The sequence below is a fragment of the Microcaecilia unicolor genome, chromosome 11 (assembly GCF_901765095.1).
Source record: "Microcaecilia unicolor chromosome 11, aMicUni1.1, whole genome shotgun sequence".
NCBI classification, from domain to species: domain Eukaryota; kingdom Metazoa; phylum Chordata; class Amphibia; order Gymnophiona; family Siphonopidae; genus Microcaecilia; species Microcaecilia unicolor.
The window spans coordinates 127,440,941-127,454,616 of record NC_044041.1 but is presented as its reverse complement, the minus strand read 5'-3'; the positions used below and the strand labels follow the sequence as shown (position 1 = coordinate 127,454,616).

The 13,676-nt window shown below is 43.6% G+C and overlaps 1 protein-coding gene across 2 annotated transcripts in view; it reads left to right on the top strand.

The window, feature by feature from the left end:
• Positions 1-8,808: 8,808 nt before the first annotated feature.
• Positions 8,809-13,676, top strand: part of LOC115479604 (solute carrier family 22 member 6-A-like) — a 62,495-nt gene continuing 57,627 nt past the window's right edge. Inside the window, exons 1-3 of one of the 2 annotated variants that reach the window (XM_030217625.1) lie at positions 8,809-8,928; positions 9,277-9,942; positions 10,598-10,701. In XM_030217625.1, coding sequence (XP_030073485.1) covers positions 9,553-9,942; positions 10,598-10,701 — 494 coding nt within the window. In that variant the 5' untranslated portion in view covers positions 8,809-8,928; positions 9,277-9,552. Of the gene's footprint in view, positions 9,022-9,276; positions 9,943-10,597; positions 10,702-13,676 lie in introns of both variants that reach the window. The other variant, XM_030217624.1, reaches the window with a different exon arrangement.

The window sequence follows — 13,676 nt, the reverse complement described above, 5'->3', positions numbered from 1 at the left end:
ACAGGGGTGCAGTTACTCACAAACCCGGAAATGCTTCATGGATGGAAAGGGAAGACACTGTGGGATTCGTGGGGCCAGACTCTGGAGGCAGAGGGCAGTTTTGGGGTGCCTGGGGCTAGACGCAGTGGTGGCAGTGGAGCTGAGGCACTCAGGTGTCATGGAGGCATGGGGCTGCGGGAGCCGAACCAATCGCACATGCACTATTATTGCGCATGTGCGTGGATAGGAGAGAAAGGCCGCTCAGAGAGGGAGGAGCAGAACAAAAGCCCAGATGTTCTGTGGAGTGAAAGGGGTCAAAGAAACAGTCCATGATTAGCCAGTGCAGGCCCAGCAACAAGGGGAGACAGGAACGAGGCGTAAGTGCCCCAGATGTTTGCCACATGGTGTGCATGCATTCATGCAGCAGTGGGAAAGTGTAGACATCATAGGACAGTTGCAGGCCAGACACAGCTGAATTTTTAAGCTCCCTGAGCATTTCTGAAGCTTAAGGACAGTTGAGGAGACAGTGGGGAGCTGCCGGGGCATAATGCTGGCTTGGAGAGTGGAAGCTGAAGTACTGTATGTGGCTAAAACATGTGGCTGATGGCTGCTGAAGTAAAGGGAGTGTGTGAGAGTGACTGAGCTTGTATGAGTGAAAGACAGATGTGTGTGTGTGTGTGTGTGTGTGTGTGTGTATGTGTGTGTGTGTGTGTGTAAATTGAATGAAATTTTGTACTGGCAAGCACATGCAGGATCTGAAATGGTTAGGTGTGATGTCACTAGAAAAACAACCATTAGGCAGTTGGAGCTAGGTAAGCCAGATGCTGGTTTTGTGTGGATGCTGTGCCTGACTTTTGGCAGGGTTTTAGGCAGTGCATCTTTTCTAGCAAAAAAGGTGTCGGTACTCAAATGCTAGGCCACCCTTCAAGGGTGGGGTGATCACTGAGGGACCCACCCCACAATAGCCAGGCCCCCTGCAACCAGTCGCAGAATCCATGACAAGGCAGACTTGGTGTGTAGAGCCTGAGCTCTTTCATTAAAACTTGGGGTCCTTGGGTCAATTTTAGCAGACAATGGAAAAGGTGCGGGTACTCAGTACCCCCAAGTACCCCCAGAAAAAAAGCCCTGGTTTTAGGAGAAAACTGATTGGAAGTGCTTCATTGTAAATGTTATTGGGCTTGTATGATAAGGAAGTTAACTGCTGTGTGCCTAAATTATGTTTTAAGATAAATGCTGATTTCTTTAAGTCAGCTCAGTTTGAAATTGGAACTGAAAAACTGATGGAATTGGTAAGGGCTCTTGTTAAAACCCAAGCTTCTATTGAGTTTTGAAAGAATTTATTGGAATTTGACTAGTTTTCCTGAGTTTGGAGATTTAAAAATTGATAATTTTCCTGGTTTCTACTGACCTTGGAAAAGGCTGGTACTTTTAAATGAGAAAGAGTTTTTAGAATTATCAGAGTGACACTGAGAGAAGGACCTACAGAATGATTTTGACTATAGAGTTGTCTGAAACCTCTTTTGCCCTGAAAGGAGAAATATTTATTGGGCTTAATTTTTCTGTGGAACAGTGGTTTTATTGACCATCAGTTTTGTAATTTTCAAAGTGAAGCTGTAAATTACAATTGCTGCGGAAGTATTCTAGTGGCTGCAGTGCTGCGCTGTTTTGGGCATACAGTGAGTTTGGATTTATGTTTGCTCAGTTTTTTTACTAAAGAGCAAGACACTTGATTGAGTCCTGTTTTCGGACAAACATGCATCTGATTTGGTGAGCTTGGTGAGTGGAACCAGAATTTGATTTTCTACTGGGTGGATTAGCATAGGGCTCTCTAATTATTGATTTTATTTTAAAGTTAGCTAGATGTATATGGCCTGTGCCTAAGAAGACACTGACATAGAGCACAGACACTAAGGAGATAAGGTTTTGCCTTGCTGAGTTTGTTTAGTGAGGATAGTAGGGGCTGAGCTCCTGAGATTTTAGTTTCTCTATTGAAGAGCTCCTGGTGGCATCACAGAAGACCCTGGTACCCAACGCAAGCAAGCAACGAGCCGGCGACGATACAGGTTTTTTGTTAAACAACTTTATTTTTCCTTTATTTGTAAGTTAAATTTTGTTGGTATTCTTTGGACAATAGCATATCTTCAGACACCTGGCACCCACTAGGGTAACTATTAAAGAGCTAAGCACATTCTAAGGAAAGAAAAATTAGTTGCTGGGAATAATAACACAGAGAATACTTACCTATTCTATTAGGAGTGGAACCTGTGAGAAGGAAGTGTGAAAACTTAATTTTAAGGTTGAGTATAAGCTTTATTTACCTTGCACAAGAGGGTTTCCAAAAATTGAGTTACCATAAAGAGAAAAGCACTGTAATATTTATTCAGCTGTGATTTTAAAAACAATTTTAAATTGTTCTGGCACTTTAACATTTCACTTTGTTGACACTTTTATTCTATATTTTTAAAACATCTGTGCAATATAAGTTTTATCAGATTTGCAAAAACCTACAGGATCCTTGCTTGCTTGCTCCCTGAGGGGATTGAAACACTCACTCCATTGTCAACATAGGTTTATTTGTCTATGGTGTGCAGGATGTTTCAGGGAAAACCAACCCACCTCTTGTGATTAATTGCCAACTTGGGGCCTCTTTTACCAAATTGTGCTAGCGATTCTCAGTGTGGCAATCCACAAAGCCCGTCTTTGAATGGGCTTTGTCGGCATTGGTATATGGGAATTGCTAGCGCAGCTTGGTAAAAGAGACCCTTAGCTACTGCATTCAAACAAGGCAGCTCTTAAACCTAGGGAGTGCTACACAGGGGTGGCTGATTGGTGATGTTTTACAAATTCCTGAACCTCTCAGATAATCTCCTCTTTCCCTCTCCACTGCCTGCAGTAATTCCAAGCCTGCACTTACCATCTAAGCAACTGCATAAAGTTAAGCAAAAAAGCTGCCCTAACTTGTGCTGAGTTAATCGGGCACCAGTCTGAATTGCCCCCCATGGGGGACAGCACAAAGCAGCAGACGGCGCTTGGGGAGCCCGTGCGGGTCCGGCGAACGGCCCTGCTGTCATCCTCGGAACAGGGAGAGGCATCCAAACCTCTCCCCACAGGGGACTGCACGAGGCTCGCGGGAGAGCGACTGCACGCTCGACTCTGCATCCTCACCCACCCGCCCACCCAGAGCAGGGAGAGATGATCAAGCCTCTCCAACAGGGGACCGCACGGGCTGTGTGGAAGCGGTCGTGTGCCTGGCTCTGCCTCCTCACCCACCGGTTCCTCAGAAGGCAGCAGGAAAGGGGAGCACTGCCCGGTGGAGCTGCCCCAGGAGCATGGGAGTTATGGAGGTGTGAGGACGCTCTCGGAGGGAACCGCCGAGGCCGCCGAGGGCTCTGTCAACAGCACCGAGACCAGAGTGCAGCAGCAGCAACAAGAGGAGAAGAGGCAACGCGGCGGAGGCTCCGGAGACAGGCTCCGAGGGGCTCAGAGCAAAGCAGTAGTGGCAGCCTGAGGCTGCTACCCCCCCTCTGGTGTCTACCTCCAACATAGACACAGCTCCCAGGGTTGCAGAGCGTCTGTGCCCTGGGCAACTCGTCCAATCACCAGACCGTGAGTAAAGTGCCTATTATATTTCAAGATATTGAGACTTTACAACTGACAAACCTTGAAAGGCCTGACAGTAAAAACCAAAGTAAAAACTGAATAATTGCTAGTGAACTGAAGACACCTTCAGCGGGACAGGCGTGCCTGAGAAGGAGCTTTTTGCACTGCATTTGATCAACCGGAGAAGGCAGGCTTGTGAGGAGAGCAGATTGGGGCAACATGGTCTTAATAGTAACCACAGGAAATATATACCATATACCATAATGAATACCCTTACCAGACCCACCCAAAGAACATAAGCAACTCACGCATCCAGCCATCACAACACGGTCTTCCTAGAAGCCCACAGTAAAAAAAATAACCAAAATGAACAACTTCAAATTACTGCTAATAATCTACTCCTTAACATTGCTCCACCTTACATCAACAACTCCTCTCACGGAACATAATATTGTATGCATACTGTTCAACCACCAAAGACTGATCAGACACACCACACCTCATCAAACTGACAATAACTTAAACAGAGGAAGAACACCAATATGCAGACAATTACTACAGAATGCAAAGAAGGGTCCAAACAAGCATACCACAATAAACAAGGTCCACACAGAACCTTATGCAGAAGATCCATACCAAACAATCCAAGTGGGTTACATCAACGCCAGATCCGCAGTAAACAAAACAGAAATACTAACAGACTGGATCATGACAGAAAACCTTGACCTACTCTTCATCAACAAAACCTGGATCCATGACCAAAAGGACCCCATAATCCTAGACTTGTGCCCTCCAAGATACAAAATCATACACTGGACCAGAAAGGGAAAGAGAGGCAGAGGCGTAGCACTAATTTATATATCCCACTTCACCATCAAAATCAATGCCGAGTCCATGACACCCCAGCTTGAATTAGCATCAATTAGAATCCATAGCACTACATTACGCGACCATTAGAGTTGTGTCCTGTTCTACAGACCCCCAGGCAACTGGAATAAAGTCCAAACTAACTTCATGGGCTTCATCTCAAACACATGTGTAGCCGACTCCAATGTACTAGTACTAGGAGACATCAACCTTCACCTAGAAGACCCAAACTCAACTAACACACGAGATTGTAAGGAATTCCTCCATTTATGGGATCTCAAATGTCCGCAAATGCAAGCAACTCACATCAAAGGGCACACACTGGACCTCATCTCACACAAACTCTCAACAGACCAGAACTTCATAATAACAGATATTAAATGGTCAGAAACACCCTGGTCTGATCATTACAAACTAAATCTATCCCTACACTGGCGGAAGAAGGGATCACACCAAACCCAAGAACACACATCTTACAAAACAAGAGGTCATGTAGACACGAAAAGATTCTGGCAACTGCTTTACAACAATGAATGGACAACACAAACAGATTCCATACATTATCTCTTGGAATGAGACAAAAGATGCAAACACATACTAGACGAAATAGCACCTCTATGAACAAAAACATCACGTAAGAATAACTTGATACCATGGTTCAATGACGAACTGAAAAAACTAAAAACACAAGCCAGGAAACTTGAACAAGCATGGAAAAAAAACAAAAGATGAGCACACACTCAATACATGGAAACAATCACAAAGAAAATACAAATACACAATAAGACAGGCCAAAAGATCATACTACAAAACTAAAATAGGGACAGATTACAAAGACACAAAGAAATTATACCAACTCGTGAACAAACTCCTAGACACCAACTTGGTCATAACAACAAAAATAGCCATTCCATCTGCAGACAAACTTGCCAATTACTTCTATGAAAAAATCATAAACCTACGCAACACACTACCTCATGACAACACTGACATCGAATACTTCTTTAATGAACTGGACCCAACTAATGGAGGATACCCGGCTGACCGAATCTGGTTAAACTTCGATCTCCTCACCATCAATATAGTTGCGCAGGTGATCAGCAGGTTCTCCAACACTCACTGCAAACTAGACACTTGTCCCAACTACCTTCTGAAATCCGCCCCTGACTGCTTCATAACAGACCTCGCATCCCACCTAAATTACATGCTTCAGTGAGGTCTCTTCCCTAAGGAAAATGGCAATATTCTACTCACCCCGATACCAAAACACGCCACGAAACCCCCCCCAAATGAAATCAATAACTACCGTCCAGTAGCATCCATCCCGATGTCAGTCAAACTGATGGAAAGCATGGTAGCCAAACAACTCACAGAATATATAAATAAATTCTCAATTCTACACGAATCTCAGTCAGGTTTCCATCCCCTACACAGCACAGAAACAGTATTGCTCACTCTCCTTTCCAAATTCAAACAGGAAATAGCAATAGGCAAAAACATCCTCCTCCTCCAATTCGACATGTCTAGTGCGTTCGACATGGTAAACCACAACATACTACTAAGACTACTAGATAAGTTCGGGATTGGTGGTAATATACTAAGATGGATCAAAGGTTTCCTAACTACAAGAACATACCAAGTAATATCAAACTCAAACATATCACCGCCGTGGAAAGCAGACTGTGGAGTACCACAAGGATCACCACTATCCCCAATCCTCTTTAACCTAATGATGATCCCGTTAGCCAAGACCCTATCCAACCAAGGCCTTAACCCTTTCATCTATGCTGACGATCTTATAATATACATTCATTACAAAGCAAATCTGTCTGAAATCACCAATGAAATCAAGATCAGCTTCAACATCATGGACACTTAGGCAAATGCATTTCAACTGAAACTCAAAAAAGAAAAAACACACTGTCTTGTTGTCTCATCTCAACACAGCGTGGACAACCCCACAATTATCAACACTCCAGACCACACCCTCCCTATCTCAGACAGTCTGAAAATCCTCGGCGTCACAATAGACCGCTACCTAACACTAGAGAACCAAGTGGCATCCACAACGAAGAAAATGTTTCACACAATGTGGAAACTCAAACGCGTCAAACAATACTTCCCGAAGGAAACATTTCACAATCTGATACAATCAATGGTACTAAGCCATTTAGACTACTGTAATGGAATCTATGCGGGATGTAAAGAACAAACCTTAAAGAGACTCCAAACCACACAGAATACGGCAGACAGACTTATCTTCGGAAAAACCCGATACAATAGCGCAAAACCCCTCCGTGAAAAACTACATTGGCTCCCAATTAAAGAACGCATTGCTTTCAAGATCTGCACAATGGTTCACAAGAGTATCTACGGTAAAGCCCCGGGATACATGACAGCCTTGATCGACCTACCTACGAGAAACATCCGAATCATCACAAACGTACCTAAACCTGCACTACCCAAGCTGCAAAGGACTCAAATACAAATCAACCTATGCATCCAACTTTTCCTACATAAGCACCCAATTGTGGAACGAATTACCAAAAGCCATGAATACCTTGTATGACCACTTACACTTCCAGAGAATACTAAAAACTTATCTTTTTAAAAAAGCATACCCTATCAACCCAACAAATGCCTGATCTCTGCAACACAATAACACTAGAATTCAAAATGCACAAAACACAACTCTACCACTGTTCAACAACCTTATGTAGCTGTCCCACATGAACTTTATCTCATCTCAACATCACTCTGTATTTGTAAACACTGGAGACTGCAAATGTACCTTGGTACTATGTAAGCCACATTGAGCCTGCAAATAGGTGGGAAAATGTGGGATACAAATGCAACAAATAAATAAATAAATAAATAAATAAAAATGATACATAGGGATATGGGGCATCATACACATAGGTCAGTAGTAGTTGAAAAGCACCTGTGCTCTTTCAACAGTTTCCTGAATGGCTCAAAGTGTCCCTAGTAACAAACAGGCCAATGCAAAACATACTCCAAGTCATATGGTGCATTTCTTCATAGACAGGATGTTTACAGTCTCTCTGTGACCTGCCGAAGATGTATATTACCTAATTCCTTGCCCTTAATATCTAGCCAAAATGTTTGTGTACTTTGAATTAAATGCTAACGTGTCTGTTCAAACAAAATGAAAAAAAAAATCATTGCATAATATTCCAATGGTGAGAGGTCTGTTTCCAGCTTGGTATCTTCCTTCACCAGTAGGTGTGAGTTAGTCCTGCTGAACCAACATTTACAGAACATGGGTCAAGGGTTAGAGCATGTGAACTGATGTACAGTAATACCCACTGGCCAATAGTGAAGCAGCTGCAGATACAGCTCACAATTGAGGTACACACAGAGGGGCATAATCGAACGGGGCGCCCAAGTTTTCATGAGGGCGTCCTCGCAGGACGGCCCTGTGAAGAGGCAGGGAAACCCGTATTATCGAAATAAGATGGGCGTCCATCTTTCGTTTTGATAATACGGTCGGGGATGCCCAAATCTCAACATTTAGGTCGACCTTCTCTCTGTTTCTCAGCTGTGGTCCCGCCCTTGCGGAAACAGGAAATTAGGGCGGGACCACAGCTGAGAAAGAGAGAGAAGGGTCGAGGCTGCACGCGTTTTAGTGCTGCTGCCGGCCGCCATAACCCTGACTTGGTAAATGAATATGACTTTTAAAAATCAGAGGGAGGGGGCCTGGAACTGGAAGGGAGGGAGGGAGGAAGGAAGGGACGATGACTCCTCATGAATATGACATACCCTTCCCTCTCACTGTTCCGCCCACGTTTTGACGCGAGGGCGGGACAGAGAGAGATGGTGACAGACTGACGAACCTTACGGTCAGCTTCAGAACATTGGAAGGGCTTTTTATTATAGTAGATAACTCTACTGTGCAACAATAAAACTGCTTTGTGTCTTTACATATTGTTTGTCTTCATCCATATTTTTAAACAGCAATACATTTTAACATGCAATACATACTATGCTTTTAAACCATGATATATTAGGATGACTATTACACGTAAAGTTATCATTTTTAATACACGAATGGAATGAGCATATATGCTGACGTTGGCAGGAGAACACCTGCTATTATTCCCTTATGCTATTTATGTATTTTTAATTTTTATTTTCTTCTGTTTGTCTTCATGGCAGGACTAATGATCTTGCCTCCACTTGCACTTTTTCCTCTCTTCAATTCACATCTAGGCGCAGCTTCTTTCTTTCTTCTTTTTTTTTTTTTGGTTTGACACTTGAATTTGTGCTAATCCTGTCAAAAGAGCGAGTGAAACATTAACCAAGTGAGTGCCTGAAGTGTATATAAGATGCTGGAGGGCTAGACAGAAACCTCCAGAGGATAGGTTGGGATTTTAGAAGTTGAATTTAAGTAGTGAAACCAGCTCCCATATCTTCAAGAAAAGAAAAAACTCTTCTGCTCCTTGGCTCCAGGTGGTTTAGGAAGTGAGTGCAGGTCTGCTCTGGGGTGCACCCACTGAAGCTGAGATTCAGGGAAGAGACAGTGAAATGTGAAGGAGAGAGAGGATTTGAAACAAGGTAGCAGAAAATTCCTTTTGAGAAGAACTGTCTTCTACTGACACTGAATCTACTTCTTATAAGGAGAGAAAGCAGGAGGAGAGTCAGTGGCCAGGCTAAAGCTCTTTCTTTTGGTTGCCATTAGTCATCTCAAGAATGGGAATGCACATACTTATACTGCAGATTCCCAGGCCTCATGATCAGTGAATGAATCTAGCTAGCAGATCTGAATTGTCCAACTCCAGTACTGATTTTTATATTAATTTCTACTTGCAGGTGACATCTTTATTTTTCAACTTTCAAGGAAACTCCAACAAATTTTAATTTTGTAATACCGTAGAGAGAAAGAGGGCCCCAGAAGATTATCAGGGACTGCCGGCGATTTAACATAATCTGGTAATACTTCTAGGCTTTTAGCCTTTAAACTAACAATTTCTGAGGTGTATTTTCAACAAATTTCATACACCTTTAGCTTGAATAAGAATTTGTTTCAATCAGAAAAAAAAATCTTTTATTCTAATTTTTGTGGCTCTGCTGTGCACTGAAGACGCAATGGCTTTTGCGGACCTCCTGGAGCAGGTGGGTGGCGTGGGACGTTTCCAGATTATCAGCGTGTTGCTGCTCTCCCTCCCTGTCCTGTTTCTAGCCAATCACAACCTCCTTCAGAACTTCACAGCTGCAATTCCTAAGCATCACTGCCGGCTGCTTCCTATAGATGATGCCAATGCCAGCTGGGTGGCAGGCTCAGTAAAGCTGGAAAAGGTCTTCATCCCACTGGATAGGAGCTATCAGCCAGAACGGTGCCTGCAATATACCAAGCCTCAATGGTGGCTTCTGGAGTCCAACTTCACAGTCACTAATACCACTGAGATGGATACAGAGCCCTGCAAGGAAGGCTGGACATATGACAGGAGTGAGTTTAGCTCTACCGTCATCACTGAGGTAAGAGAAATGGGCTAGTAGTAAAGACTCAAGTCTAACTTCCCTGATTACATTGAAGGCTCTTCAGAGAATGAAATATTCAGCTCATTGTGCACTCACACTCCCTTTTAATTAGCAAATACTAATATTACGCAAGCCTAGAAATGAGATGGCACATGGAGTGATGAATTGTTAGTCCCATCCTGAGATGTTTATTCTTGTGTGAGTGTGCCTGTCTCTGTGAGTTTGCATGTGTATGTTCTTGGATTTAATGCTCATGACTACCACCTTGATATGAGGGATGGGTTCTTGCCTTTTGCCTCCCCTCTCAGTTTTTATTTCTCCCGTGTTTCAGGACTCTACTCCTGAGATTGAGTGTGGCCGCACTCGTTGTGCCATTACCAGTTTCTATTGTCCTTATACACCAATGAGAATTTTTAATCACATTTGACAGATTGTGTGACCCCTGAGGCAGCCTGTCACCACATGTACCAAGTCCTGTGTCGGGTCTTGGTACATGTGGTGCTTTTCCAATAATTTTTTTTACTGACATGTGGAAGAACATTGTCCATCCCTGCTTCTTTTCTGTTTGTTGTTTCCTGCATAGGAATTTCTCTTCTGGTTCCTCTCTCAGTCACCATGTTAACTGTCAATGTCCAATTCTGTTTTCTTATAGTGGGATCTGGTATGTGGCCAGAAAACTATGAAGCAGATGGGACAGTCCATTTACATGGCAGGGGTGCTAGTGGGAGCCATTGTCTTTGGTAGCCTCTCTGACAGGTGAGTCTGATCTTAAGTGCCGCCACCACACCCAGTAGATTTTCATTTTGTACAGTTTTCACCATATTGTTTATGGGATTTTTCATTTTGTTCATTCTTTTAATTTTTTCTTTGTTTTCATTTTGGGGCAATGCAGTCTAGGGCTGGTGTTAGATATGCTGGGGCCCATGGGCATAAATTAAGGAGGAGGAGGCCCCCCGATCCCCTCTCCTCCTTGCCCTCTCCCCTGATCTCCCCACCTGCCATTACTACTACATATAAAACAGCTTTGAATGACTTTTTCACACATAAAATTCAGAAAAAGGGATCACAAATAGGAAATGGAAATATGAAGACAAAAATTGAACTGGGAACCCCAAGAAGTTAAACATATATAGTAACATAGTAGATGACGGCAGAAAAAGACCTGCACGGTCCATCCAGTCTGCCCAACAAGATAAACTCATATGTGCTACTTTTTGTGTATACCCTACCTTGATTTGTACCTGTCCTCTTCAGGGCACAGACCGTATAAGTCTGCCCAGCACTATCCCCGCCTCCCAACCACCAGCCCCGACTCCCACCACCGGCTCTGCCACCCAATCTCGGCTAAGCTCCTGAGGATCCATTCCTTCTGAACAGGATTCCTTTATATTTATCCCACTCATGTTTGAATTCCGTTACTGTTTGCTTTTCCACCACCTCCTGTGGGAGGGCATTCCAAGCATCCACTACTCTCTCCGTGAAAAAATACTTCCTGACATTTTTCTTGAGTCTGCCCCCCTTCAATCTCATTTCATATCCTGCAACACTGGAGAAATTAGAAATACACTTACACTGGGGTTTACTAAGCTGCTTTCGCAGCTGGCTGTATGCTAATGCTAACAGAGCACATTCACTGTGTCAGCACTTAGTAGATAGACCCCTAACATAGTAACACAGTATTCTTCTTAATTCCTTTAGTACTGAACACAATACAAATATATTTGCGATGCATATATCTAAAAGCTAATGCATTCCAGTTGATAAATTGAACATAAAACATTTTTCTACCTTTGTAGTCTGGACATTTAATTTTTCCATTGTTAGTCCCAATTTCTCTTTTCTACTTTCCTGTCTGCCTTCTGCTAAATCTCCTTCCGATGGCTGCAATCCATTTGTCTCTTCTCCTCTTTTCTCTCTCTTCCTGTCTTCCATTTTCTTACTACACTTGTCTTTGACATATGGATATTTCACTCTTAGCTCTTTTTTCTCTTTTTTTTTCTTTTCTGCCTCTCTGTCCACACAAATTTTACCCTCTTTCTCACCCGTCTGCTTTTTAATTTTCAGCTACCTATCAACTTTACATATCCATCTCTCACACTCTAGCTCTCCATTTCCCATCTCACTCCTTCCCTTGCTTCCTATCCCCTTCCATCTTTCATCTACTCCTCATTACATTTCTACCCTTTGTACTCCCTATCTTCCTCTCACTCATCACCATGCCACCCATCCCCTTTGGCCTCTCCCACATGGTTCCACCATTTCTAGCATCTTCCCTCCCTCCACTCTTGTAGCTCAGCATCTCCTTCTCCATATTCCTCTTCCTCCCCCCATCCTTGTAGGCTTCATCTCCATGTCTATTCCACTTAACCCCCAGCTTCTTCCTGTATCCTCTCCTAATCCCCCCCCCCCTCGGTGGTCCATTATCTCTTCCTCTTTCCCCCATAGTCCAGCATCTCTCCCTTTCTTTCTCTTTCTTTCTTTCTGTCCTCCTCCCTCATGATCCAGAATATTTCCTCCTCTCTTCCCGCCACCCCTTTCACCCCCAGGTCCAACATCTCTCCCTCTTAATCTTCCCTCCCACCCTCCTGTCCAGCATTTCTCCCTACCCTTCACCCGCTGGTCCGACATCTCTACCTCTTTCTTCCCTCTCACCCTTCTGTCCAGCATTGCTTCCTCTCTCCTCTCCACCCCAGGTCCACCATATCTCCCTCTCTCTTTCCTCCCTGCCTCCTGTTGTCAAGTATCTCTCCCTCTACCCCCGGCCCAAAATCTCTCCCTCTCTCTTCCCTCACTCCATCCTAATTTCTATCATCTCTATCTCCCTCCCTTCTGTCCTTGAGACATTACCTTCAGTCCCCTCTCCCCACTCTCAGTCTGGAATTACCTGCTCTCTCAAATTCCCTTCCCAGCCCTAGATCTTTATCTCTGCTGTATTCCACCCAGGTGGAAACAGGATGTTGCATCAGAGAGGGGCAGGATGTAGCAGTGGGAAAGATTTTGGTCTGGCTGCAAACATTGTAGCAGAATCGCAGCTGCTGGTGACCTCTGTGAAGAAAAATACATTTAAAGATATACTTGAAAAGGGGAGGAGCAGGGGGGAAGATGTCAGACTGGTGGGGCGGGGAGGAAGGGTTGCTGGACAACAGGGACCCCTTGTAACTGTGGGGTCTCTAGAGCAGCTGTCCTGTTGGTTTCTCTCCAACACCAGCCCTGATGTCATTAATATTGCACACTATTGTTTGCTCCTTTGCTCAAATATTGTTCACTATTGTTCATTTGTCAACTGTGCTGCATGGAACTGAAGACACAGGAGGTTCGTTCTGCCCAGTTTGATTCTGAAGACTAAATATTCCAATATTTTTAAACTAGAGCATAGCAGATTACTGAAAGTGATCCTTTAAGACGCACAAAGGAAAGAGAAAATAAAGCAGGCCAAATTTTCCAAAAATGCTCATTTCCTAAATTAGGAACATTTACAATCAAATGTATTCAGTTAAAAGATTTCCTAAATGTAGGTCTGCTATTCATTTGTTTTGATTCAGAATCCATGTTCACTCTAAGCCATATGGAAATTTGCTGTCCGCATGCTTAACATTGGCATGTTGCAGCAGAGTCACATTTTCAATCATATGGGACCTGCAGGTCCTCTGAGAGTCCTGCAAAACATATTTGCCCTGTTCGACTGAAGCTGTTTAACTGCTGCAGCACGCCTGATGGTAAGAACATAGGAA